At 32.7% G+C, this 25,044-nt stretch overlaps 2 protein-coding genes and 1 pseudogene across 3 annotated transcripts; 2 read left to right on the top strand and 1 right to left on the bottom strand.

Annotated features, from left to right (window-relative positions):
* Window positions 1-2,129: 2,129 nt before the first annotated feature.
* On the bottom strand, window positions 2,130-8,217 carry LOC143599965 (DELLA protein GAI1-like). The gene is made up of 2 exons (XM_077077783.1): window positions 7,640-8,217; window positions 2,130-3,341 (listed from the first exon to the last, which is right to left on the bottom strand). Exons 1-2 carry the CDS (start codon window positions 8,030-8,032, stop codon window positions 2,184-2,186), a joined length of 1,551 nt encoding a protein of 516 aa, XP_076933898.1. The 5' UTR covers window positions 8,033-8,217; the 3' UTR covers window positions 2,130-2,183.
* Window positions 8,218-8,713: 496 nt separating this feature from the next.
* On the top strand, window positions 8,714-13,208 carry LOC143599962 (putative clathrin assembly protein At2g01600; annotated as a pseudogene). Its single transcript, XR_013147388.1, has 12 exons — window positions 8,714-8,836; window positions 8,947-9,085; window positions 9,180-9,310; window positions 10,158-10,250; window positions 10,332-10,448; window positions 10,546-10,611; window positions 11,083-11,163; window positions 11,237-11,317; window positions 11,392-11,591; window positions 11,841-11,916; window positions 12,009-12,124; window positions 12,672-13,208. The product of XR_013147388.1 is annotated as a putative clathrin assembly protein At2g01600 (transcript).
* Window positions 13,209-20,097: 6,889 nt separating this feature from the next.
* LOC143599964 (myosin-binding protein 2-like) lies at window positions 20,098-23,006 on the top strand. Its single transcript, XM_077077782.1, has 4 exons — window positions 20,098-20,982; window positions 21,073-21,225; window positions 21,313-22,562; window positions 22,745-23,006. Exons 1-3 carry the CDS (start codon window positions 20,127-20,129, stop codon window positions 22,539-22,541), a joined length of 2,238 nt encoding a protein of 745 aa, XP_076933897.1. The 5' UTR covers window positions 20,098-20,126; the 3' UTR covers window positions 22,542-22,562; window positions 22,745-23,006.
* Window positions 23,007-25,044: the final 2,038 nt, after the last annotated feature.

Below are 25,044 nucleotides of genomic sequence, written 5' to 3'. Positions count from 1 at the left end.
AATCCAATGGTTTCAAATTTGCAATTTTCGTTCATCTGGTTTCATTTCACTTGCAATTAAACCCGAATTCATTAACCCCGTTAAGTCTGGTCGTGAAACCTATCAACGTGCCCCTCACGTGAGGGGCTATTTTGTTCTTTTTTTCCCAAATACACCCCAACCCCTCACGTGAGCGGGATTGCGAATTAGGACATGAGATTATTTGGGGAGAAAAATGGCAAAACTGACCCTCACGTGAGGGGCACGCTAATGGTTTTAACGACTATAGACTTAACGGGGTTAATTAATTCAGGTTTAATTGTATGTGAAATGAAATTATAGGGACGAAAATCGCAAGTTTGAAACTATTGGACTAAAATCTCATATTTGGACAAACCACATGAACGAAAATCACAGTTTACTTAAAAAAATCAGCAACTAACATTCATTGTATATACTCAAAAGCGTTAAGCGAATAATCTAAAACCAATTTGGAACATATGCACACACATAAAATGGCCTCATGCAAGCCTAAACAAACTTATTGCATAATCATGACTGAGACCATTAAGTGACGAGTTGTATGAGTCTTGAGCTAATGCCCGAACTCATTGTGAATTTTAACTAATCTGACATCAGGCGGCTTGGTTTGTTTCTTACCCTACTCTCAGTCAAGTGGAGAGAAAACGTAACATCTATTCAAGAATCCTAATATTTGTTTATGGCTAACGGTTGAGATTGTAGGCAACCGCAGAGTCTACTGAAGGATCCCAATATTGGTGAATTAGGTTAGTAGGTGGGGTGGACAATGGGAGTTGGGGTTGCAACTTGTAAGTACGGGCTGGTGAAAAATTCATGATCCAAACACGACATAAAATAATTAGGTTTTAGGTTGATGAATGTATTTGTTTAATACAAGTTTAGTAAAATGTCGCATTGTAGGTAGACACAGGTAAACATTTAATAAACGAGTTGGGTTATTATTGCGCTATATACTAAAATATATTGGTCTATTAGTTGAAGCTATATTAAAACAACTATCATCTCAATTATATCATCATCATCGTACTCAGTATATCCCACCAATAGCAAAGCTATGGTAGGGTCTGAGGAGGGTAAGATGTAGGCAGCCTTACCTCTACCCCATAGGGATAGAAAGGAATCTGACAATTATAATTGCACATTGTTAGTAAAGAAAACAAGAGTGTGAAGTTTGATAGAGACCTTACAAATATTTATAAGGACGATCAATAATTATGTCATTTTCACTTGAATAGTTATATAATCTTTTATTTAAATTAAAACTTCAAATATTGAAAGAAGTTGGAGATTGCTTAATTCCTCGATGACCATCAATTGCATATGACATGAACCATTTATTTTTATATTTGCATGATATATACAGAAATTACAAACTTATGAATCTAAATTTCAGCAATCATTAAACTTATATTATTTATCTACAATAATACATTACAAACAATGTTATTAAATGTGAATCCGTCCGTTGGATTAGAAGCCAGACTACTAATCGTTTCCACTGTCATAGGTTAAATCGACCCTCATAAACCTGTTGGTTTTTTTATGAGTGCGGTTGAATCGATGAACATATTCGGTGCTTTAACCAACTTTATCAACTAATTATATAGTCTTTTTTAAAAGTATCTTCAATATTAATTGTTTTCTTTCTCTTTTATAAATAATATTTTTATCTTTTAAATATAGAAAAAAAGTAACAATATACTTGTTAAACTTTATGTAATATATAAATAATTTATAGAGTAATTCTGATCCAATGTAAAGCAGAATTTTGAAAACTAGCTCATTTTCAGAACATATAAATAATGAAACATGAAAATTATCAAAAACACATTACCTTAGGTAGGAGAAGATAGTCACTAGAGAATTTGTTTACAAAGACTTTAAATCAAACTAAAGTTACAACCTTTGACTTGTACAATTATAATCATATTAACCTATTTTCATTCACCCCTTGAGAAAACTACAACATTCCATTCCACCATACAACTTTAAGCTAACTACAACTTTAACCCCCCAACTCTAGCATGATCCTAATTAATAACAAACTAAAACTTTATAATTACTTTGGTAAATGGACAAACAAGGATCCCAATATCCACCCTCCACTTAATTTTTCAACCAAGTCAACTCGGTGTGAACACACCGAGGTGACTCGGTTGAGTTCATCGGACTTTCCAAGCTGACGTCGCGATGAGTGACCGAGTACCCCACCCTAGCATCAAGCACCCGTTGTTTTCCTCCACTTTGTAGCCATCTGCGCCCGCGAACAAAGGCAATATACTACTCGCTTGCTTATACACATTAGAACCCAAATGAACCGATTCAAACCCACACGAGTAAAACCGAGTCTTCCACTGAGCCAACGTCTCATGTCGTTCAACTCGGTCCGACCCTTCATATGCAACCACGTTACATATCTGTTTCCCCAAATACATCTCTGGCATAATCTTATCCTGATTACTCTCCGCCCCGACGCCACCACCGCTATTTTCGAGTAAGTCAAACATTGTCGAATAATAATTCAGTGACTCCGTAAACCGCTCCAAAAAACCCAACCCGTTATGATTCGCTTCTTGCTCCACAACCGTTACTATCTCCGGTTTCATCTCCTTAACCGCAAACAAAACCTTCTCGACCGCACCCGGTTGAACCAACAACCGATGCAACTCGAAAACCGAGTTAACCGTGACAACTTCACCTTCTCGTAAATCGAGCATCCCCAGTTCAATATCCGCTAAACTTTCCACTATAAACCCTCGGTACTCAAATTCGACATTAATCATCTCGGCTAACCGAGCCAACTTCCATCCAACTTCTTGTAAATAATCCGTATTATCGCCCGAAGGCGGTCCAACCCCAGATAACCGAAAACTCGGTGGACCGCCCGGTCTAAGAGCCAAAGCTTGCATAAAAGCCGGCCATTGCATCCCATCTTTGATACCAAAATCAATGACGTGGACTTTTTTATTATCTCCAACGGCTTCCAATATGGCTTGATTAGCCGTGAAGTGAGCGAACTTTAAGTGAGGGACAATTTCGTAAAAAGGCATCCGGAGAATATTATCTTTAGCCTGCGACTCTTGTAACAACTTAGGGTTAAATCCGTAAATTCGCTGAGCTAGAGCTCCAGCAAAATAAGCCACGACTTTGTTTATCGCACCGGGTTGTGAAGCCGCCAACACACCGGCTCGTTTCACAAGGGTTTCAGCAAGCCGAAGGTCGGCTCGTTCCACGGCTTCGGCGCACGCCATTAGGTTCTCCTTGACTTCCATAATCTCCCTGGCTTCCATAATATTGTAAATGGAAGTGTCACGTTTCATCTGGACAATTAGTGGAAGTCAGAAATGTTATTCATGTATTGCTATAAATAGATACTCATTGTTTTTTTTGGAAAAAATGTCTCATGTTTAGAAAGATGAGTAAACCGAGGGTTTCGTCCCTGTAGTTTGTCCAAATCTATGATTTTAATCTAATAGTTTTAAATTTGTGATTTTCGTCCATGTGGTTTCATTTCACTTACAATCAAACCCCAAATTCACTAACCCCGTTAAGTGTGACATTCGTCATTTTCTAAACTCGAAAACCCAACCCGTTTTAAACTTTGTTATACTTCGTATCCTTTAAAAGAATGCCCTTCATGTTATAATCATATCTTATACTTGTCGTGTTGTTTTAATATTTTTAACGGTGTTTAATTCGTTTATTTTATGCTCGAAACCAAAACAAAGTACAAGGATCATTTTTGCCAAAAACCAAACTTTTCCCTAGCAACTAAATCAGATTTTATTTAATTAATTATTTTATTTAATTAAGTATTTTATTTAGTTTATTTTAAAAACCAACCAACCACATTGAATGCAAAAGTGGTTGTAAGACAATACTCATTCACAATCTCACATTATAAAATTAAATTCTCTCTCCCCAATTTACATAATTTAACTCATCCCAATCTTTTACACACATTCACAACCCATCCCAACTTAAAAAAGTATTTTTTAACGAAGTCCGTTTTTAATAAAATTTATGTCGGAATGTTCATAATTTCTTTTAAGAAATATCATGTATTTAATTATTATTTTTAGTTAGAATATTAAAAGTTAATTGAATAATTAAGTTATTGGGGGTTAGTTTGGATTGCAGTCTGGTTTGCTCCACCAACCTAGATTGCCAATCTAGATTATTTTATTTTCTTTTTTCAATCTCTTTTTTAACCTTGGGCCCACCAATCTTATAAGATGGTTTAGTGTCCAACCATTGATGCAAACTTGTCCCATTATTCTTGCCTATAAATATCAACACTTCTCAACATTTTCAAATGCTCATCTCTTCCTTTCTCTCTAATTTTTGGATTTGTGGAAGCAAATTAAAGTGTTCTTGCCTAAGTTGACTTTGAAAGTCATATAGAATAATTGCATGTTTTTCAATCCGATTTGAGTAATGTTTTGGGATGTTTTTAGTTTGTATTAGTCTTATATATATATATATAGGGGATGGATCTTGCGAGAAGTGATATTACAGCGAGAAGTGAATGTATAACTTCTGAAATGATCCAATACCTATATATATATATAGGGGACGGTTCATGCAATAAATGAAATTAGAGTGAGAAACGCGAGAAATAGATCTCAACCATTGATGATATGTAATCAATGGTGTAAAATATAAATGGCATTTGTGTAAATACCAAGATCTCAGTATAACTTGTTTTAATATAAAAAGGGTAAAAAGGTCTTAATAATGTAGGCTAAATAATGGAAACGTTAATATTATCTTCGGCTTCCCCTTTTTGTGCCTTAATCACCAAATCGCATCTGCCAAAATCATCTTCAAAGCAACAACGATTCACGAAATCTTCAATCATTACGAGATATTCAGTAGTTAGGGTATGAATTTTTGTACTTAAATCATGTTTTTTGTAGTTCAATCGATTTAGAACTACTATCGTAGTATTTCGTAGACTATTACAGTACCCTACACAATGTTGTGGATGATAAATTATACTTTAGAACTATTATTATGTTAATATATTTTTTTGGTGGAAGTCGCCATACACAAAACATGGAGCATGTGTAGGGTGCATATTTGATGGCGTTTGTTAATTATAATGTCAGGTTTATATAAGGATGTATATATTTGATAATATTGGTGTTTGCTGTCTAGGGTTACTCCATTTGTTGTTATTGAATTTAACAACATATTAGTGTGTAGGAGTTAACAATTGTATATATGGGGAGATTATATATTTAGGTGATGCATATAAAATTATAAATAATATGGGATATTCGGTGTATGCTTAGTTATTGTGTAGTTTGTTATTTGTGTAGGTTGTTGACTAGGCACTATGTATGCTTAAGTAGTTAATGTGTTTACCATTTTTTGTGGAGAGTTAATGAGCATGTTGTGTAAGTAATCTGTTTCCTATGTAGGAGTGACTGTGGTTATTGTGTATGTAGTTTGTTTACTATGTAGGTTTACTAAGCTTCTTGTGTATGCAGTTTGTTTATTATGTAGGTTTACTAAGCTTCTTGTGTATGCAATTTGTTTATTGCGTACGCTTATTTAGGTAATGTGTAGATTGTTTTTTGTGTAGGCTTGTTGTCTGTGCTTGTGGTATGTGTAGGCTTTTTTTGTGTGTGTAGGCTTCTTGTGGTATGTGTTGGCTTGTTTTTTGTGTGCGCTTATTAGGGGTTATGTTTTTTGTGTAGGTTTAGTAATTGCAATTGAAAATGTTTTTTTGTTAATATTTATGTGTTATTGGTTATTGTGTATGAGCTTTGTATGGTGTATGGTTTGTTGTAAAGATATTGAACTTGTGTAGGCTTTATATGAATTATGTTAAAGATATAGAACTTGTGTAGGCTTTATATGATTTATGTAGGTGTTTTTTGGAGCACGTGTACGGGTTATTATTATTATTACAGTGTAGGATGGGCTATTGAAATTATGTAGGTTTATAAAATTTGTCATGTTTTAGTATTAATATCATTGTTTGATGTGTATGATATAATGGTTAATGTGTATGACATTTTGATTTTTTGTTACTTTGTTTTTAGGTGTAGTATATAATGTCTTTGTTGTTGTATAACGTGTTTGTTGCAATTGGAAGTGTTTTTAGTTTTCATGCCTAGCTGTGTATGTGTATGGTTTGTGTATGTCTTTTAAGTTGTTACGCTCTATAGATAATAAATAATTGTTTATTTTTATAATATATGTGTAGGATGCAATGCTTTTGTGTAGTAAATCATAAATTTTGTATTGTATTAATTTGTTTATTGGATAATGACGTCTAGCAAGCCCAAGCGTAATGACGCCAGCCCACGCCTCCTGGCCAGCTCGGTTGGTGCACCAGAACATGGAATGGGAAAACAAGTTAGGTTTAAATATGTTTATTATAATAATAAATCTTCTTTAGTTAAAGTGCTAAATATTGTTACAAAAAGTTTTTATTATTATAATTATAAATTATTTAATAGGCCCATATAACTCGTTACTGATAAAGAATCACACAAATTGACTCATTCATTAGTAAATGTGTCAGAAGTGCTATCTATATTTTTCAGTTTTCAATGTATTATTGTTGAAGTAAGAGTTGTTGTACTTTAATTTGGGCTGCAGTGATGGAAGAAGCAGTTCACTATATGATACAAGGATCCCATTAGTAGCTAATTTACGTGGCATGGGAGAACTCAACATATTTGTTATTAAGGTTCCGCAGGTCGATTAATCGAAACCAGTTTTGATTTGTGGACATCATTTGTGGTTGTCGTCGCCTTGTATATTTTACTATAATTTATAAGTTGAGTTTTGTTTTTCTTTTGTGAAACTGTTATCCAATATACGAGTTATGTTCATGTAAAAGTCGTTAATAGTCTCACAGTTGACGAACTTGATTCATATATTGTAAGATATCATAAAAATTTTCAATTGAGTGTTTAAAATAATATCTTTGTTTGATAATTTGATATTACACACTTTATGTGTCACAATTGATATCAGACCTATATTAATAAAAAATAATCAATTTGATAAGTAGATTTGATTGAATTAGTCGACACAGTTGAATTCAAGAACATTATATGTATTATATATATGAAATTTAAATTACAAAAAAAAATGATAATACGGATAATGACACAATTGAATTTGATAAAATAAAAAGATAAAGAATTCAATATAGTTCATCTGGACATATAGTCCAATATTGAAAACAAATAAAAAAATAAATCATTTGTAACTCCTCCATTTTTTATGATTTGCCAAATATGAATAAAATAATCTTTTACTATTATACCCTTAGCATTAAATAAATGATAAAACAAAAGAAAAAATGTGATTGGTTGGATTCATTTCTCGCACTTCTCACACTAAGAAATACTTCTGAAATGAACATAATCCTATATATATATATATATATGGTTGTTAATAATTTGTAAAAAAACATTAATTAGTGATCAGGTAGTAAAAGAAAATAGGATGTTGTAAATCATTAAAATGAAAGGTGATTGATAAAGGCTTTAACGTTATAGTAATAATGATAATGATAATAAGAATAATAAATTAATAATAATGAAGAAAAAGAAAGAGAATTGTAAACCCTTAGGCGACTGCAACAACTTACTAGTTGATTATCAAGAGCTTCCTGCAGTTGCTTCACGACCTTCTTCATTGTTGGACGTTCATTTCCGCTCATCAAACATTGATAGGCAATGCTTGAAAATGTATCTAAGGAAGCTGTGTTTATCTGTCTTCGTAGATCAGAATTAATGATCTTATCTAATGAATTGCTTTTCCAGTGGATTGTGATCAAAGTAGTTAAAAACTGACGCTCATACTTGTATTCCATAATACGAGCGAGCCTTCCACACAAAACTTCAAACAATACAACCCCGAAAGAGTAAACATCAGATTTTTGTGTGAGGTAACCCCTGGTTGTGTATTCGGGATCGATATATCCAAATGTTCCACAAGGATTGGAGATAACAAAGGTGGACTCCACATTTGCGGGGCCCATCTTTGACAACCCAAAGTTTGAGATTTTAGCTTTCAAGTTCTCGTCCAAAAGAATGTTTGCGCTCTTTACGTCCCTGTGGAGAATTCTACGTTCAGGTTCAACACCATCATGAAGATACTGCAATCCACGAGCAGCATCTAGACATATTTGTAGTCGTTGGATCCAGGTTAGATCTGAGTCGTTCAAATGTTCGGTTTGGGTTGGTTTTGAGCTAAATCGAACCAGTGACAGAAATTTCGGTTTTTGAATTTTTGAAAACAAGGTTTTTTGGTTTCGGCTTTCTCGATTTCTGGTTTGGGTTCGGTTTCAGTTTATTCGGTTTTGCATTAGATTTTTGGGCCGGAAAAATGTCCTAAAATAATGAATTTGGGTGAAAGTCATTTTGTTAATAACTAATTACTTATTAAACATTTGTGCTTATTTGAGTTACATGTCTATTAATAACTAATTAATTATTAAATATTTAATTCTTATAAACTACTTGAAGTAAAAAATTTAAAAAATAAAAATCTATAAATTCAGTTTTTTTTTTTGGGTTTTTTATACGCAAACCAAAACCGAACCTTAAGTTTGTTTACAAAAACATAAAATCAAACCACCCGGTTTTTCTTTCGGTTAGTTTTTTCCGGTTTCATGCACACCTAGTTGAAATTGTTAAAAGTTAAAAAATTGTTGGAATCTATGGAATTTGTGGATTCTTTTGTAGAAATCTTGGTGTATTCATCTGCAATTCGGCCTCGGGCAGATGTGCAGTACTGTTTACATGCTTTAGCAAGGAGACTGGCAAAGACCCGTAACTGGACGGTACTGTTTACCCGTAATTCGATAGATTAGTTTCATTTGTTGAACCGATTTAGGATAAAAATGCAATCTTTAATCTGTTTTCTTGAACTTTGGATATTTGAAATCAACAGGTGGCATTAAAGACACTTATAGTGATTCATAGGTTATTAAGGGAGGGTGATCCTACTTTCCGTGAAGAGCTTTTGAATTTCCAACAACGAGCGCGAGTTCTTCAGTTAGCTAATTTCAAAGATGATTCAAGCCCTATCGGTTCTTGTTTAAACCCTAATCTTGATTGCATAATAGTTTTAATTATTAATAATTATTAATTGTATAATGTTTTTGTGTAATTGTTTGTTTCTAGCTTGGGATTGTTCTGCTTGGGTGCGTACGTATGGACTTTTTCTAGAAGAACGTCTCGAGTGCTTTAAAGTTTTGAGATATGATATTGAAGCCGAAAGAATCCCGAGACCTGCGCCAGGCGAAGATAATAAGGTATAAAAAATATATTGTTACTAAATAATTGATGTTGTGATAAGGGTCTTGGACTATAAACATTATTAGACAAAACAATTATCACTTTCTTGATGTAATAGAAACAATTTTAGAAGTTATTAAATGACTAAAGTTATATCATTTATTATATTATTGTAGAATTTTCAACTTGAAATATGTAGATTATTATGCATAAGACTTTTATTTGTATATTTGTTAAAATGACATATGGAGATAATTGATACATTGAATATTAGTCACATTTATTTGGCAAGAAATATGTAGTTTCTTGAATTTAAATCTTTCAAGTTTAGTACTTTTATAAACTATATTTCAAGAATGTTTGGGTATTACAAAATATATGTAGGGGTGAGCATGGGTCGATTATTGCGTCAAACCGAGCCATAACTGAACACTTCCGTTATCAGACACCCGTAGCCAATCGGTTTCCGTTTAAAGATTGTTGGTCATCTATTTTCAAATGGTGGTTCATTTTTTTTGTTTGGTCTTATCGGTTAGCCAATATGTTGAAGTTGTGGACATATTTTGGTTGGTTTAATCGGTTTTTTTGTTTATATTTGTAGCTAAGGCAATTATATGTATGTGCGTGTGTATAACTGAAACCGAACCCCTATAAACTGGTTATTTAAAAAAACCATAACCATCGGTTTTTCAGTTAGTTTGGTTAATTCGGTTCGCTTTTTTCGTTAAATCAGTGATCGTATGGTTATTTGATTTTCTTTTTCAAATTGAGGTTATTGGAAGATTTAGTTAAATCAACTATTTTTCTGTTGATTATGAATATATAATTTTTTTATTAGTTCAATTTTCTTTTTTGTAATTGCAGGGTTATAGCAGAACAAGGGATCTAGAAAGCGAACAGTTATTGGAACAACTGCCTTTGTTGCAGCAGCTACTGTATCGGCTTATGGGATGCAGGGTAAGTTAATTTTATATTTCTTTAATCTTGTTTTAATCAGTTAAAATTATCTCTCTTTATTTTTGTTTTTTTTTTGTGCAGCCTGAAGGTGCAGCTGTTGGTAATTATTTGATACAATATGCCCTGGCTTTGGTACTTAAAGAGAGTTTCAAAATTTATTGTGCCGTGAATGATGGAATTATCAATCTTATTGATAAGGTAAAACTATTACTGTTTATTCGTAAACAGTATGCTAGTTTTTATTTATGCTATGTTATTTCATTTTTATCTATTTTTTGATTTTTTCGGTTACCAGTTTTTTGAGATGCCGAGACATGAAGCTATTAAAGCCTTGGATATTTACAAAAGAGCCGGTCAGCAGGTAACAAATAGGTCAATTCGGTATATTTAGTTTAGAACATATCACACGTTTCGACCTTTAGGTATATAGCAAATTTCACTTGTCCTCCTTAAACATTGTCACACTTTTCTTCATTTGTTCAATGTTTTATCTTATAATGGACGAAAAGTGTAAAATGTTCTTTATTTTATCTTCTATTAAACGAGAAGGGCATGTTTATATTTGTGTTATTTCATTAGTTTAACTACGAAAAGTGAATTTGCTATATACGTCAAGGACGAAAAGTTTAAATGGGTCAAACGGGTAAAATGAAAAAAGTTGACTAAAAAGGAAATGTGATTAAATGGGTCAGACGGGTCAAAAGTCGCCCAAAGTGTATTTTTTATGCATAAACATCGTAACTCATTTTATTCAAAACGTCAGAGTATTATTGAAATGTTGTAATTTCTTAATTATCGTTGCCATGTCATCATTTTTAATTATTTTATGCAGGCCGGAAGTCTATCTGACTTTTATGAAGTATGCAAAGGATTGGAGCTTGCTAGAAATTTCCAGTTCCCGGTTCTCCGAGAGGTATTATGCTAATTTACAAGAGGGTATTATAGTAATTTACAAGTTGGTGTCTGAATTCTGTTATTTGTTTCAGCCTCCACAATCTTTTCTCGCAACAATGGAAGAGTACATAAGAGAGGCCCCACGGTTGGTTGAGGGACCCACACAGCCACTAGTGAGTGTTGACCTTTTGATTCGATAACCGCACTTCAAAAATATTAACTTCCTTTAAAAATATCTTATTTTCAGGAATTTCCAGAAAGACTTATGTTGACTTATAAACCAGAAGAAGATGATAATGCACCTCATGAAGAAGAGACGGTATCACCCGTTGATGAACCTAAACCGCCGCCGACTGATGACTTTGTTGACTCTAACGGTGTTCATGAACCCACACAAGCGCCACCCCCCCACCAACTTTTAATAGCCGGGACCCCGATGATTTATTGGTAATTTCCTTTTACTTATTAAAATAATATTAAAGATAAAACCTTTTTTTCTCAAATGTTTCTATATTGGTAGTTTATTTTTTATTTATTAATATTAAAAATTAATCTTTTTTCTCAAATACATTTTTATTGGTAATTTATTTTTACTTATTAAATTTAAAAATAAAACCTTTTTCTCATATATATATTTAATTGGTATTTTATTTTGTATTCATTAATAAAACCTTTTTCTCATTAATTTATGTATAGGGACTAAATTTCGATGCACCTAACGGGTCGGCTATTGAGGAAAGCAATGCATTGGCTCTTGCCATTGTTTCATCTGGTAAATATGCTTTTAAGATTTTATTTTAGTTAAAAGGGTATTTTGGTCATTTTGTTGTTACTATAACAATCTCTTGATGTTAGTTGTTTAAGATGCTACGTCTTCTGGATTGGGCTTTCAAGCTAAAAAATTTGATCCAACGGGCTGGGAACTCGCGTTAGTCAGCACTCCTAGCACCGATATCTCCTCCGTTCAGGACCGGCAGCTGGTAATAACCGTCAAAACCGTTTTCACATGACTCTAATGGTTCTTGCTTGGATGGGTCAGGCGGGTTGGGTAACATCTCAAAACGGGTTCGGATTGAAACATGTGTCTTTTAGTTAGGGTTGCAAATGAGCCGATCCGAGCCAGGTTAGGCTCGGGCTCAGGCTCAGGCTCGGGCTCTTTTATCTTAACAAGCTGAATTGGTGAGCTTGAGCTCGGCTTGCAAAAAGCTCGAGCCAGCTTGTATATATTTTAAAAAAGATTAATTATATTATATTTAACATATTGATAAATATAAAAACAACAAAAATAATATTTTTAAGATAAACGTAATGCATAACTAATAAACTACATATTTATAATTTATATAAATTGTGTAGTTTACACTTTTGTGTTATGGTTTATATATTTTATAATTTGGGATGTTTAAACGAGGCAACAAGTCAGATAAACGAGCCTATCGAGCGAGCCGAATTGAGACCTGTAACTGCTGCTAAATTCAGATTTTTATGTTTATTTTTATTTTCAATATAATAATATTGTGTTGGCAGGCTGGCGGATTGGACTCTCACACTCAACAGTTTGTACGATGAAGGAGCATACAGAGCCGCTCAGCAGCCCGTATACGGATCTCCAGCCCCAAACCCTTTTGAAGTAGCCGACCCGTTTGCCATATCGGGCCCACAAATCCAAAACCAAATCCCACCAACATATCAAGCTGCAGCTAACCCTTTCGGTCCATACCAACCCGCCCCCGCCTATGGACCTCCACAGCCGCCACAGAATCTTATGATGGCCCCACCAAACCCTTTTCTCGATTCCGGGTTCGGCCCGTTTCCAGTCGACACTAATAATAACAATCATCCCCAAACTACCAACCCTTTTGGAACAACTTTATTATGATAATATATAATACAATTGTGAACACACATACATCAACCGAGAGTCCGTTGGTGTATATCAAAATACATGATTCGATATTCTTGCTAATTATGATTTTTTTGCAATGTACGTGTAGTTGTAATGAACGTGAACGGCTCGTGGTTGATAATATGGTCATGTGATTTGGTTTGTAAACATTTTGTTTATTTTCGTGTTCATAGTATCGTTCGACCCGCCCACGTGTTTTCGTAGTTAGAAATTGTTTTAAGGAAATAATAGTAGAGAAACATGAAAACATGTTTCATGTTTGTTTGTTTGTTTATTAATCTTGACCAGTTTCCTAGATTGACACATAGGATGCTGCATTGCTGATAGTGTTTGTAAACTTATAATGTTTATAGATCAAAGGAAGAATCTTGTAGAACACAATGATGTTTTGATGTCTTTATCAACAGTAATGAATCTTTGTTGGAATTTTTTTTGTCCTAAAGATTTAAAGTGGGTTATAGAATCATTTTTGGGTAAATTCAGACTTGGAACATTTTAGATTATTTATTTATTTCTTAAATTTTTTTTGTTAAACTTTAGTGGGTGGTAAGGTGTCATTGTTGAATATATTGTGTGTTCAAAAGCTAACACTAAATACATAAGAATCAGATACAAAAATGTTTTTAAAAAATTATAAGTTGAATAATAGAAAAAAAGAGATGATGTCATGGGTCCAATGATATGCAAATAATATAGTTCATATAGCGCGATTAATAGACACGTAAATGATCAATGTGGCAACTGACAAAGTCATATCAAATATAGCTTATTGGCTTGTGTGATAATTTTATATGATTTCGTGCCCGTAAGATGTAACAAGAAGCCTAATATATGCGTTCGGGGTGGAATTTGACTATTTGTATAGCATTATAAGTTTCTTTTTATTATAAAGGTCACCCACGCCCGTTATTATAGATAATACTGGTAACACGGGCCGTCGTCAATTCTAGGGGAAACCCACAACTGACAACCCGAAGGCCCATTGTAGTAAAACTGTGGTTCGATTAAGACATTTTGTCTCGAATGATCACCGTTAGAGAAAGTTACCGGAGTATCACTAGAGCGCGTAATAGATTCTTATCTTCGGTGTTTCTTTTCCATATAAAATAAAGAGGAGGATAAATAAAAATAAAGAAAAAGCAAAAACAAAGGTATCTGATAAGCTGTAATGCTACTTTATGAATCGTTTGAAGTGGCTCTTGGATCTCATAACCTTTTTTACTTCACACTTTCTTATTTCCAATAATATTTTAACATATTTAATTACCTAAAAATCAGATAGGATAGAAATAGTTTTTGTGGAAAAGCTTAAGATCTCTTTGTTATTATAGAACAATTCTTACTGTCTAAAAGAATCCAATTAAAAAAATCTAATCAATCAAATATTTAAAGTGTCTGTTAATCAAATATTAAAAAAAAAATAATAATAATTTTTTTTTGGCTAAATTGATTTAGATCTATGTTTGTTCGTGGATAGTTATTCCAAATCCGATGGGGGGTGAGTTTGACTAGGGAAATGATAGATTTCGGGGTTGTTCATGCGGTGAATCCTGAGAAGAGAAAGGTGATTCAAGCGATATTCCTTATTATCGTGTGGACCATCTGAAATTGTAGAAACGATATGATTTTTAATAAGAAGTGATGACGGGATGTTATGATTTAAAAAAAAGATAAAGGAGGATGATGGACTTTGGTTAGGGGTTAGAGCGAATCGCCTTATAATGTTGTAATTATTTTCCTCTTTAACATTGTTGTAAGTTTTTTCCCTCTCTTTGTTTGGTCCTTTTAACGTCTTTTATTAAGTTTGTTTATAGTACATAGTTGTTCCAAAAAGAAGAAAAGAAATAGAAATTAGAGGTAATTGTGAAGAAACCAATTCACTAAATAATATCAAAGTTTATAATTTTTATAAACTTTTTTTTAAGTTAACATGAATATTTTGATCTCTAAATCTTTGAATTGAAGAAACATGTGAACATAACAATGTGATCATAACAATGTTTGAAGTTATTATTAAAAATGAATAATAATATTTATTGCAGTTTGTTTTAGAACATTGCCTACAAAGTTTGAAGCATCTCACTTCGATATTTCAAACCACCTTTCTTTTGTCTTATCCCATTATTTTATTACATTAAAATAAAAATAAAAAACTGATTACTTGGTATTTTCAGTTTTTCGCATATACATAAGTCTTAGTCATATAGTTTTAATAACTTTTTATTTTACAAAAATATCAAAAGTTAAATATTGTGGTTTTGAATATGCAATTTATTTGTAACTAGCACTAGACGACAAAGTTTTAATCTTATCACATAAATACATAATTAAATTTAGTAACAAGCCTTAGAATGATCATTTAAGATCAACTTAAAAAACGAAAATTATGATCATATGGCCAAAGAAGGGTGGTTTGAGGAAAAAAAATTGATGAAGCCTAATCACTAGATTGAAGGAAACATGTTTATTTATAGCGTATGCATTAAGTATTTTACATAATCATCAAAACTTGTACATTGATGCATAGTAAACTTGTATATTATAATTGATAAGTCGATATTGAGCAAAATTATCAAAACGTCGACAAAAATATGTGTGTCGCAACGGTAAGTCGGTTTTTTTATATATCATAATAAATTAGAAAATACGGATATAACAAGACTTTTAAATAAAGATGTCAAATTACGGGTTAAAGATGAAGGGGGTAATCGCATAATAATTTTATAATTTTACAAAAGGTAATAAAAACTAAATGTTAATTTTTTAACTAATTTAAATAAAATGGAAAGACACGTAATATTTAATGTCACAATGATCCTTTTACTCATCTTTAAGCTTATACTATGTGATTTATAAGTAGTAAATTATTAAAAACAACACTCTTACTTTTTCCTATCACTCTTGTATTTTATACCGGGTGCCCTTGCGATGTAGCGGGGTATGCATTTAAACACAACATTAAACGCTTAACCGGTATTAGTACGCACCTAACCTCGCATCGACATGCGTGTAACCCAACAATAATGTGTGTGTAACGCGACATCGAGCGTGTATCCGATGTCGGTACACGCTTCACGCAACAGTTGTACATGCGCAATCCAGTGTCGGTACACGCGTAACCGGTCTCAACCAAACCTGAACCAAATTTAATTTTTATGTATCATGTATTTTGTTCATAACCATTTCTGACCCACGACCCGAACCCACTCGACGAGGCCCGTTTCTCGGTCCTAACTAGTAATCACATAACACGTTAAGTTTTTAAAATTAAAAAATATAGCAATATCATACTCAAATTAAAGAGCATAAAATACTCGTTTTTATGGAGTATTGTTTTTTGGAAAAATATTAATGTGGAAAAAGTTATAGCCGTTTAAAAGTCATAGGGATAATTAATTTATAATAAGGGGTAAATGTGAAAATATTATATATATTAACAAAATGTGATTAAAATTAAATGACTATACTTGTAAATATTTTTGAATCAATAATTGTTAACTGTATAAGAGATTGAAAAGTCCATATTACCCTTAAAATCTCATAATTTTATCCATTATGTATTCTATATTGTGCATAATTGATTGAACCTCTTAAAATTTAAGAGGTCTTTGAATCGCTCTTTATATATAGTAGAGATAGAGATTATTTAATGAATTTTTATCACCCAATTTAAAATTCAATTTTCATATTTTAATATGAATTATTAAAATTCTCGTGCATGTGTGACTGAATCACTGAATTTGAATAATGTGTGTATCGCAATCATGTCACATAACATGTCTTAACTATGTGCAAATGCTTTTCACTCAAAATCAAATATTATTTGCACAAGGTATACAATCAAATGGTTGCTAATAGAAAACCAGTAGTACGGTAGATATAGAAAACGAAAATGGAGCTTAAAAGTGTTAGTTACAAACATAGAGTATATGATGTTGTCTAAATATCCAGTTATTTTTTTTTAAATTGCTATGATATCCGTCAGTGTAAAAGGACTAAAAATAAAAACAATGTGAATATCAATAAAAATGATATTAACTGAAAATCATTTCTTGGAGCGGGTGGTTCGTTTTCTTAAAACGGGTGCAGAAGGTGGTCCACAGTGACTCGCAGAGCCCGAGGAACCAATGATTTATATTTAGTAGAATAGGCTTTGCGATTCAAAAGGGGATAGCGGCGCAACTTGTTGCTCGCTTACCCATTATCCAGATGTAGTTCGGTTTGTGTTATATATAAAATGATCACTTAAATATCTATAACAAAAAAAAAATTCAATAAGTAAACTCATTCCATAACATTGGATATTAAAAGTATTCTTAAACTTTTATAAACAAAAACATTAAATGGTGTGACAATTAACATGCCTTAAGAGCATTTCAAAATATGGTAGTTTTTATATAAATCAATCTATCATACTCAAATATATGAATCCTAACATATATTAAGATTCATAATATAACTAGGAAGACGTTTCAAATACCACTCATGCATTATCCGGTATGCGAGTGGTATTTTTATTTTTTAATTTTGTTTTCACTGGTTTTTTATAATAATTTTTTAAATATCATATACCTAACACAAACAATTTATATGATTCCATTTGTTATCATGTATTGACAGTCCTATGGGTTTTTCAATAAAGATTTTCATGGTTATAAAACATATATTGTTTTATTTCTAGGTGATTATTGAGATATAACAAACATGAAGTGATAGCATATTAGCATTGGTAATTTGGTATACTATGGTGATTATTGACCAAAAATAAGAAAAAGTAAAAGGTAGACAAGTATGATTAGGTCCAACATATGCCATCCATGGTGGGACCCACACCTTACTTTGTATGTGGTCCACCTACGTAATATTGTGTTGTTTCTAGGTCCCTCCATTTGATCCCATCGACAAAAATAACCAAGTGTGTGTCTCAAATCATTAGGCCTAGTTGGGGTTTTAAGTATTACTTACCTCTTATATCTAAGTTAACACCCTTACCTAAGTAAATAAAATAACTGGTGACATGACTAATAAAGTATGACTATTTATCTTAAGTTATTTTTTTGGATCTCCTAACAATTTTTTGATGAGTAACTCATATACTTTAATTATATGACTATTTATCTTAAGTTTATTTTTCTTTTGGGATCTCCTAACTATTTAGTTTAATTTTATCTATTAGACAAATCAAACAAACATGTTTAAGCCTACATGATAAACCCTTTTGTTTATTTGATATGTTTTCGAGTTTTGATCACCAATATCATCAATCATGCTTCTTGATATTGTTATTTATTTTAATAAAAATTGTGATACGTTATAGTTCATATTGTGTTCGGGATCAAATAGAATGAAAAGAATTAGTTTTACACAATCTTTAAACAAACTGACTGTATATTCATCATAAACATTCGATGATGGTTAAATAGTCTGCATTTACGTTAATACTTTACTAGTCCTCAATTAACACAAAAACATGTAATGTAAAGTTGGTAAAGACGAAAATCATTTCAAGAATCATTAATATTATTTCATGTGTGTCATTATTCATATAAAATACTAAATGTTTGGTAACACATGAAATAATAAAAGCTTAATCATAGTAGCAAATAACAACATAACAATACAACTAATAGGTTAGTGAATAAAATCATATATAGAAAGATTATAAATCAATATCATATCGAATTTTAGAGATGATAATAAAAATATATATATTATTCACGCTGGGCACTTGTGAAATAAAAAGATTATTGGTCATAAATGAACAAATAAAATAAAAATCTAAAATAATTTTGAATACACAACAAATATGACAATAAGTTGGTCGGCAAATTCTAGAACTTTGGAAAAGATTCACAGCTACCCATTTCTTTTAGCAAAATAGTTATTAGTTGCCATTTTCATCCTTAGAAAATAATATTTGTTTATTTATAATTTTAGAATAGCTAATTTAAAACAATTTATTTTATTAAATTCACTAACAATTACAAAATAATTATAGTTGATATTATTTAATTTAGTAACAAATACCCATTTGTCTTTATTAGAGATGCATATTAATTCCCTTGAGAACAAATGTGTCCACAAAACTAGTTTTGTTTTTATTAGAAAATATGAAGAATTGAAAAGTGAAATACATAACATCATAGTTATGATACAAGAACAGTTGATTTAGTCCACTAATCTGTGAATTGTCCATGAAAATATAACAACAAAAACCAGATAAATATATTCTCATTAGTGCTTAATTTAAAACAAAATTCTTTAATTAATCAGTCTCTTTATCCTCTCATATACAACAAGGGTGTTCGATTATAAACCGCTTACCATCTAGTAATTCACCTTCACTTTCTAACTACCTGAATGTACTAGAAGCATAAGCCGAGCAAGCCGGTCATTCATCATCCTCCAATTCAAATCGCCAAACTGATTTCACAAGCCGAATTTGAAACCGAGGTAGTTGTGGCGGTGTCGCCAAGCAACCCGATGAAGTCGACCCCCCAAACCGAGAACAGCCCAAGCACCTAAGATGTAATTCCATGACATCCTCTATTCCTCTACATACCCTACAAATACCTACTACTAGAAGTAGTGATATTATACTCGATACATTCGTTTCTTTTTCTTTAACCTTAATATTGAAATAGTAAGCATCGAATTCCCTCAAACAACGATCTTATGTTCGAATATAGCTTCCGTTAGCTTTCCATCATAAATTCATAATCTTTTTAAACACCTGTTCAACACAAACAACAATTTATCTAATTTCATTAATTAGCAGAGTATTAACGACATCACCTAAATTAAATTTGATTAAGGATTCTCATGCTTTAAAAATGTTTTCATATAAAAACAATTAATAATATAAAAAAATAAAGAACAATCTAGCAGTTTCCTTTTGATTTGTTAACCAAAGCACCTAACAAATAAAATAAAATAAAATAAAATAAAAATAAATAAAAACATTAAGAATAGTCTAATAGTTTACACTCTCCCATTTCATAACTCGCTTAAAACCTCAACCAAAAACATTCTTTTCTCTCTTTCTTTCTCTCTGATCTCTTTGTGTAAATGCAACAATGGCGCCAAACAAATTTGCAACAATGGTACATAACAACACCAACAGGATCACACTTGTTCTCATCTATGCACTTCTTGAATGGACACTAATACTCCTACTTTTTCTCAACTCAATCTTCCAACACTTCATCATCAAATTCACTCAATTCTTTGGTCTAAAGCCACCCTGCATATGGTGCACTTGTCTTTTCGAACCCGAAAACAAGAATTCACATAGAGATCTTTTATGTGAGGTTCACTCCAAAGAAATTTCACAACTTGGGTTCTGTTTAAAGCATAAAAAGTTGGCAGAATCACATGGTATGTGTCCGGATTGCGCGTCGAAGAAATTCGTGTGTTCGGTTGAATTTGATGGTGAGGATGAAGTGGGGTTGAAGTGTTCTTGCTGTGGGGTTGATTTTGTGATTAATCGGTTAACTAATTGTGATTCGGTTATCGATCTAATCGGATCGGGTGAAGTTCAAAAACAGGGGAATGAAACAGAGGAAACAGGAGAAACAGAGGTTGAATTATTAAAGAAAGAAGATTTAAATTGTGAGAATTTGACTCAAGATCTTGAGTTCTTTTTAGATTATAGTGGGAATCAGTTGGTTTCAATTGATCTAATTGATGAAGATCAAGAATTTGGGGATTTTCAAGAAGCTCAAATTGTGTCGGAATCGAAAACAGAAACTGAAACAATCACTGAAGAATTGGTTGGTGTGACTGAGAAAACAGGGGATTCATCCAAATTTGCTGAGTTGGATTCAATGGAATTTGAAGAAACCGAAAATTCGCTCGTGTTTCATGTGAATTCAAGCAGTTCTGTTTCGGAACCGAGTCAAATAGTTCAAGAAACAGAGGAGGGTGATTCAGGTATTAATGTTAAAGCTTTGATTTTGTTGATTTTTAGTAGTTTTAACATTAATTATGCTAAATGATGTTAAATGGAATGTGATTATGCAGAGGATGGAGAAGCAGAGGTTTCAATTGGAACAGAGATTCCGGTTTTGGTTACAATTGATGAGAAGAAAGCTCAAGATAATTTCGATTTGTATTCGTCATCACACGAAGAACCTTCGACGAGTTCTCATGATTTGGAGTTTACTCTTGAAAATGGTAATCAACTAATCATTCAATTTGATCAATTTTGTTCTTCTTATCTACAAATGTTTAATCTAAGAAAATGTGAATATGTTGTTATAGGGTTCGAAGAAACTCGAGAAGATGAAAAAACAGAGGATTTGAACTTGAATGAGATTGAAAGAAAGGAATCAATGGTGGATGAATCTTTAGATGAAGGTGAAATGGATGGTGGAGATTCGATTAACACAACCGAGAAGCTAAAAGTGGCATTGAGGGCCGAGAGGAAGGCGTTACATGCATTGTATACCGAGTTAGAAGAAGAGAGAAGTGCTTCTGCGGTGGCTGCTAGCGAGACAATGGCTATGATAAACCGTCTTCAAGAAGAGAAAGCTGCAATGCAAATGGAGGCGTTGCATTATCAACGAATGATGGAAGAACAGTCTGAATACGATCAAGAAGCTTTGCAACTACTTAATGAACTTATGGTGAAGAAAGATAAGGAATTGGAACTGTATCGAAAAAAGGTGTTGGAATACGAGGCAAAGGAGAGGATGCAGTTTTCAACGAGTAGTTTGAAAAGTGTGACGTGTTCGGGTTCATGTAGCCATTCAGATGATGGGGATGGAATGTGGGTTGATGCGAATCATGAGTCAAAAGAAGAGGAAATCAATTATGGGAATCAAGAAAGCCGGAATGGGAATCAAAGTCCGTCCGTTGACACCAGATTGGATCCGGACTCGTCGTTTGTAGACTTTGAGGACGAAAGATTGTCGATTCTGGCCCAACTTAAGGTTTTAGAGGAAAAGCTCTTCACTTTGAGCGACGAAGAAGATCGACATATTGGCGAGTTAAAGGAAATAGAGGACTACTTTGAAGAGAATGGAAAACATCTAAACGGGGATTACGGTCATGATGGTCAAGAAGTCAACGGTATGGCAAATGGGTTTCCAAACGAACCGCACGAGATAGATTATCAAGATCGAAGAGGTAGTGGTTCAATGAGAAATAGACCTTCTCCTTATTTTGGGAGACTTGAAACCGAGAGTGATGACGGTGTGATAATGTCAAACGGCAATGGAAACGGATTCCATTCCAACAAGGTGGAAAACACCGCGGTCACGATGTTTGAGTTGCAAAAGAGGAGGATCGACATTGAAGAGGAAGTTGATCAACTTTATGTAAGGTTACAAGCTATAGAAGCGGATAGAGAGTTTTTAAAACACTGCGTTGGATCATTAAAGAAAGGCGATAAAGGAATGAAACTTCTTCAAGAAATTTTGCAACATCTACGCGATCTTAAAAACGTAGATCTTCGAGCACAAAGTTTCACTGATGGAACTCTAGTATGATTGTCTACAAGACCCTCTACGGTATAACCATAAACATTCATTTTTTTTTCTCTTATTCAGAATTCCATTTAATAAATGTGGATTGACTCAATACCACCAAGAGTATTGAGTGAATCCACTTTTATATCACTAATAATTCTAAATTCCCAAGTAATATTGTAATTTTAATATTCATTTAATATGTTATGTTCTTCATTCTATAGGTGAAAATGGGGACTTGGTTTAAGTGAATTGATTGAGCATCTATCAATTGAATGAAGTGTGAAAAATGGAGACTTGGCTTAAATGAATTGAAGGGGCATCCATCAATTGAATGAAGTGATCACATTTAGAAGGCTAAGCTACCAAACTTTTGTTCTTTTCTTGGTTTGCTTTTGTCCTGTCCTTTAATTATCTTGTTTTCCAAGCAACCCAAAAGCTAGCAGTTAATTTAAGAATAATATACACCAATTAATACTTCATGTACATGTTAGATAGTCATTATTTTTAGACCAAATTTTCTTGAGAGTTAGGTGCAAATTTACCCCACCTAGGGAAAAGGTGGATGGTGAATGCATGTGTATGTTTGTTTATAGGGAGTTAGGTGTAGGATCTCTTTTTATGTTTTCTTTTTCTTTTTTTATTATATTTACTTTATTAATCTTTTATTTTTATTTTTATTTTTATAAATATGTAGTGTGTTAAGCCAAGGAGATGGGCCTATTCTTGACCAATTAAAGTGTAAATTGACAATTGTTAGTATGTAAAATGGTGTTTTGTGTTATCATGTATTATAGTTTATTTGCAATGCACACATGCATATGGTATAAATTGCTAGTTATAGGAAAAAAATTATTTGATTTAATAAAGAGCATGTAAGTAATAAATAATAAGTTGTAGGTGTGGATTTGGTGGGAGTGAATAGCTACTCTTTTGGGCCACTATCATGTCTGGTAATGGTTGTACTTAAAGGGCTCCTATGAGTTAGTCCAAATTCAAAGAAAAAAAATGTCCAAATCTTGAGCTCGAGTGGACATCCAAATCGGTTAATCGGTCACTAACCAGTTTCTAACTGATTCTTTAACCGGTCTCTCTTATAACCAGTTTTCTACATGGAAAAAAACCGATGGTTACTAACCAGTTTTTCATTTTGACCCCCAACCGATTAATAACCGATTGACTGAAACCAGTTTTAAATTAATTTATTTAACACATGTTATTTATCATTTAAACGGTTCGGTTATACCCGAAATCAGTTATACCGGTTAGGGTTTTTGTGCTTGAAAACCGGGTAGTACCTGACCAATTAACCGGTCTAACCGGTTAATTGACCGTTGACCAATAACCTGTTATTAAATTAACCGGTTTTTGAATAACCGGTTTGTGCATGTATACGTGAGAGCATCCATAGTGGTCGTGAAAAACGTCCACAACGTAACCGTCATGTAGGCACAGCCTAGTAGAGGATTTGTTGCTATATTATTTTTTATTTAAGGTTATTTTTAACCCTTTTTTTTTTATTATAGAGATGAATCTTGTTAAGATCCTGTCAGTTTCAAGACGCAAATGAAATATTTTTGTAATAGAACCTTCAACTCGATAACTAAAGAGTTCATAGAATCTAGCGGTCATGTAGAGAAAGTAAATCAACATAGACTTTGCCTTTCACCACTTAGCCACAAACCCCGAGACAATATAGAGTCAGCGTTATAAAATGACATTATTGTTAGCTTATTTTATATATAGTATAGCTATAATGTACCAGTTTATTTTAAAAACTAATTTTGAAATTATGTCAATTTGGAGATGTGACGTACTATATTCATTAGTTAAGCTAACCTAGGATTTTGTTTAATTAAAAGTTACGTACGTGGCTTTTTCATAAAATAAAATATGCTTAGTTTTGATTTTTTTTTTAAATATCCTTTTTTTAGTTAATATAAGGAAACGTATCTGGATTCCAGACGTGAACATGATGACTTCGGCTGATTATTTTAACGTTCTCTTGATTTTTATTTGAATAGTTTTAACATAAAAAATCTTTTCACCTTTTCAATTAATATTAATAATATAATATAAACATGTCAACGTAAAACTTTTTTTATTTTCTATGTTTTTCCTTTTCTTAACATTCTCCAAAAACCTCTATACTCTCAATCAACTATTTGTCAGGGATGCAAACAAGTCGAGCTGCTCACGAGCTACTTAAGCTTAGATTGATAAAAAGCTTAAAACTAGCCGGTCTTTCTCAAGCTCTAGCCAAACCTGGCCAAGCCTCAAATAAAGGTCGTTTAGCTATCGAGCGTGAGCTTGAGCCTTGTATGGGAAGCTCGTTTAGGCTAGTCGGGCTTCAACGAGCCTCATGTATTTTTAAGTTTCACCTCTTTTTAAATTTCAAGTATTTGTTTCAACCTGCACAACCGAGCTTTTGACAACAGGTTCGTGAAAACAGTGGCATGTTCGTTCAAACCTTCGTAGCTCCAACGATCAGTACAAAATTCCGATTTTCACAACTTCTCTTCTC

This window comes from Bidens hawaiensis, unplaced genomic scaffold (genome assembly GCF_021521415.1).
Source record: "Bidens hawaiensis isolate Kalapana, Puna unplaced genomic scaffold, B.hawaiensis_p1.1 tig00053145_1, whole genome shotgun sequence".
NCBI classification, from domain to species: domain Eukaryota; kingdom Viridiplantae; phylum Streptophyta; class Magnoliopsida; order Asterales; family Asteraceae; genus Bidens; species Bidens hawaiensis.
This window is presented reverse-complemented; position numbering and strand designations above follow the sequence as displayed.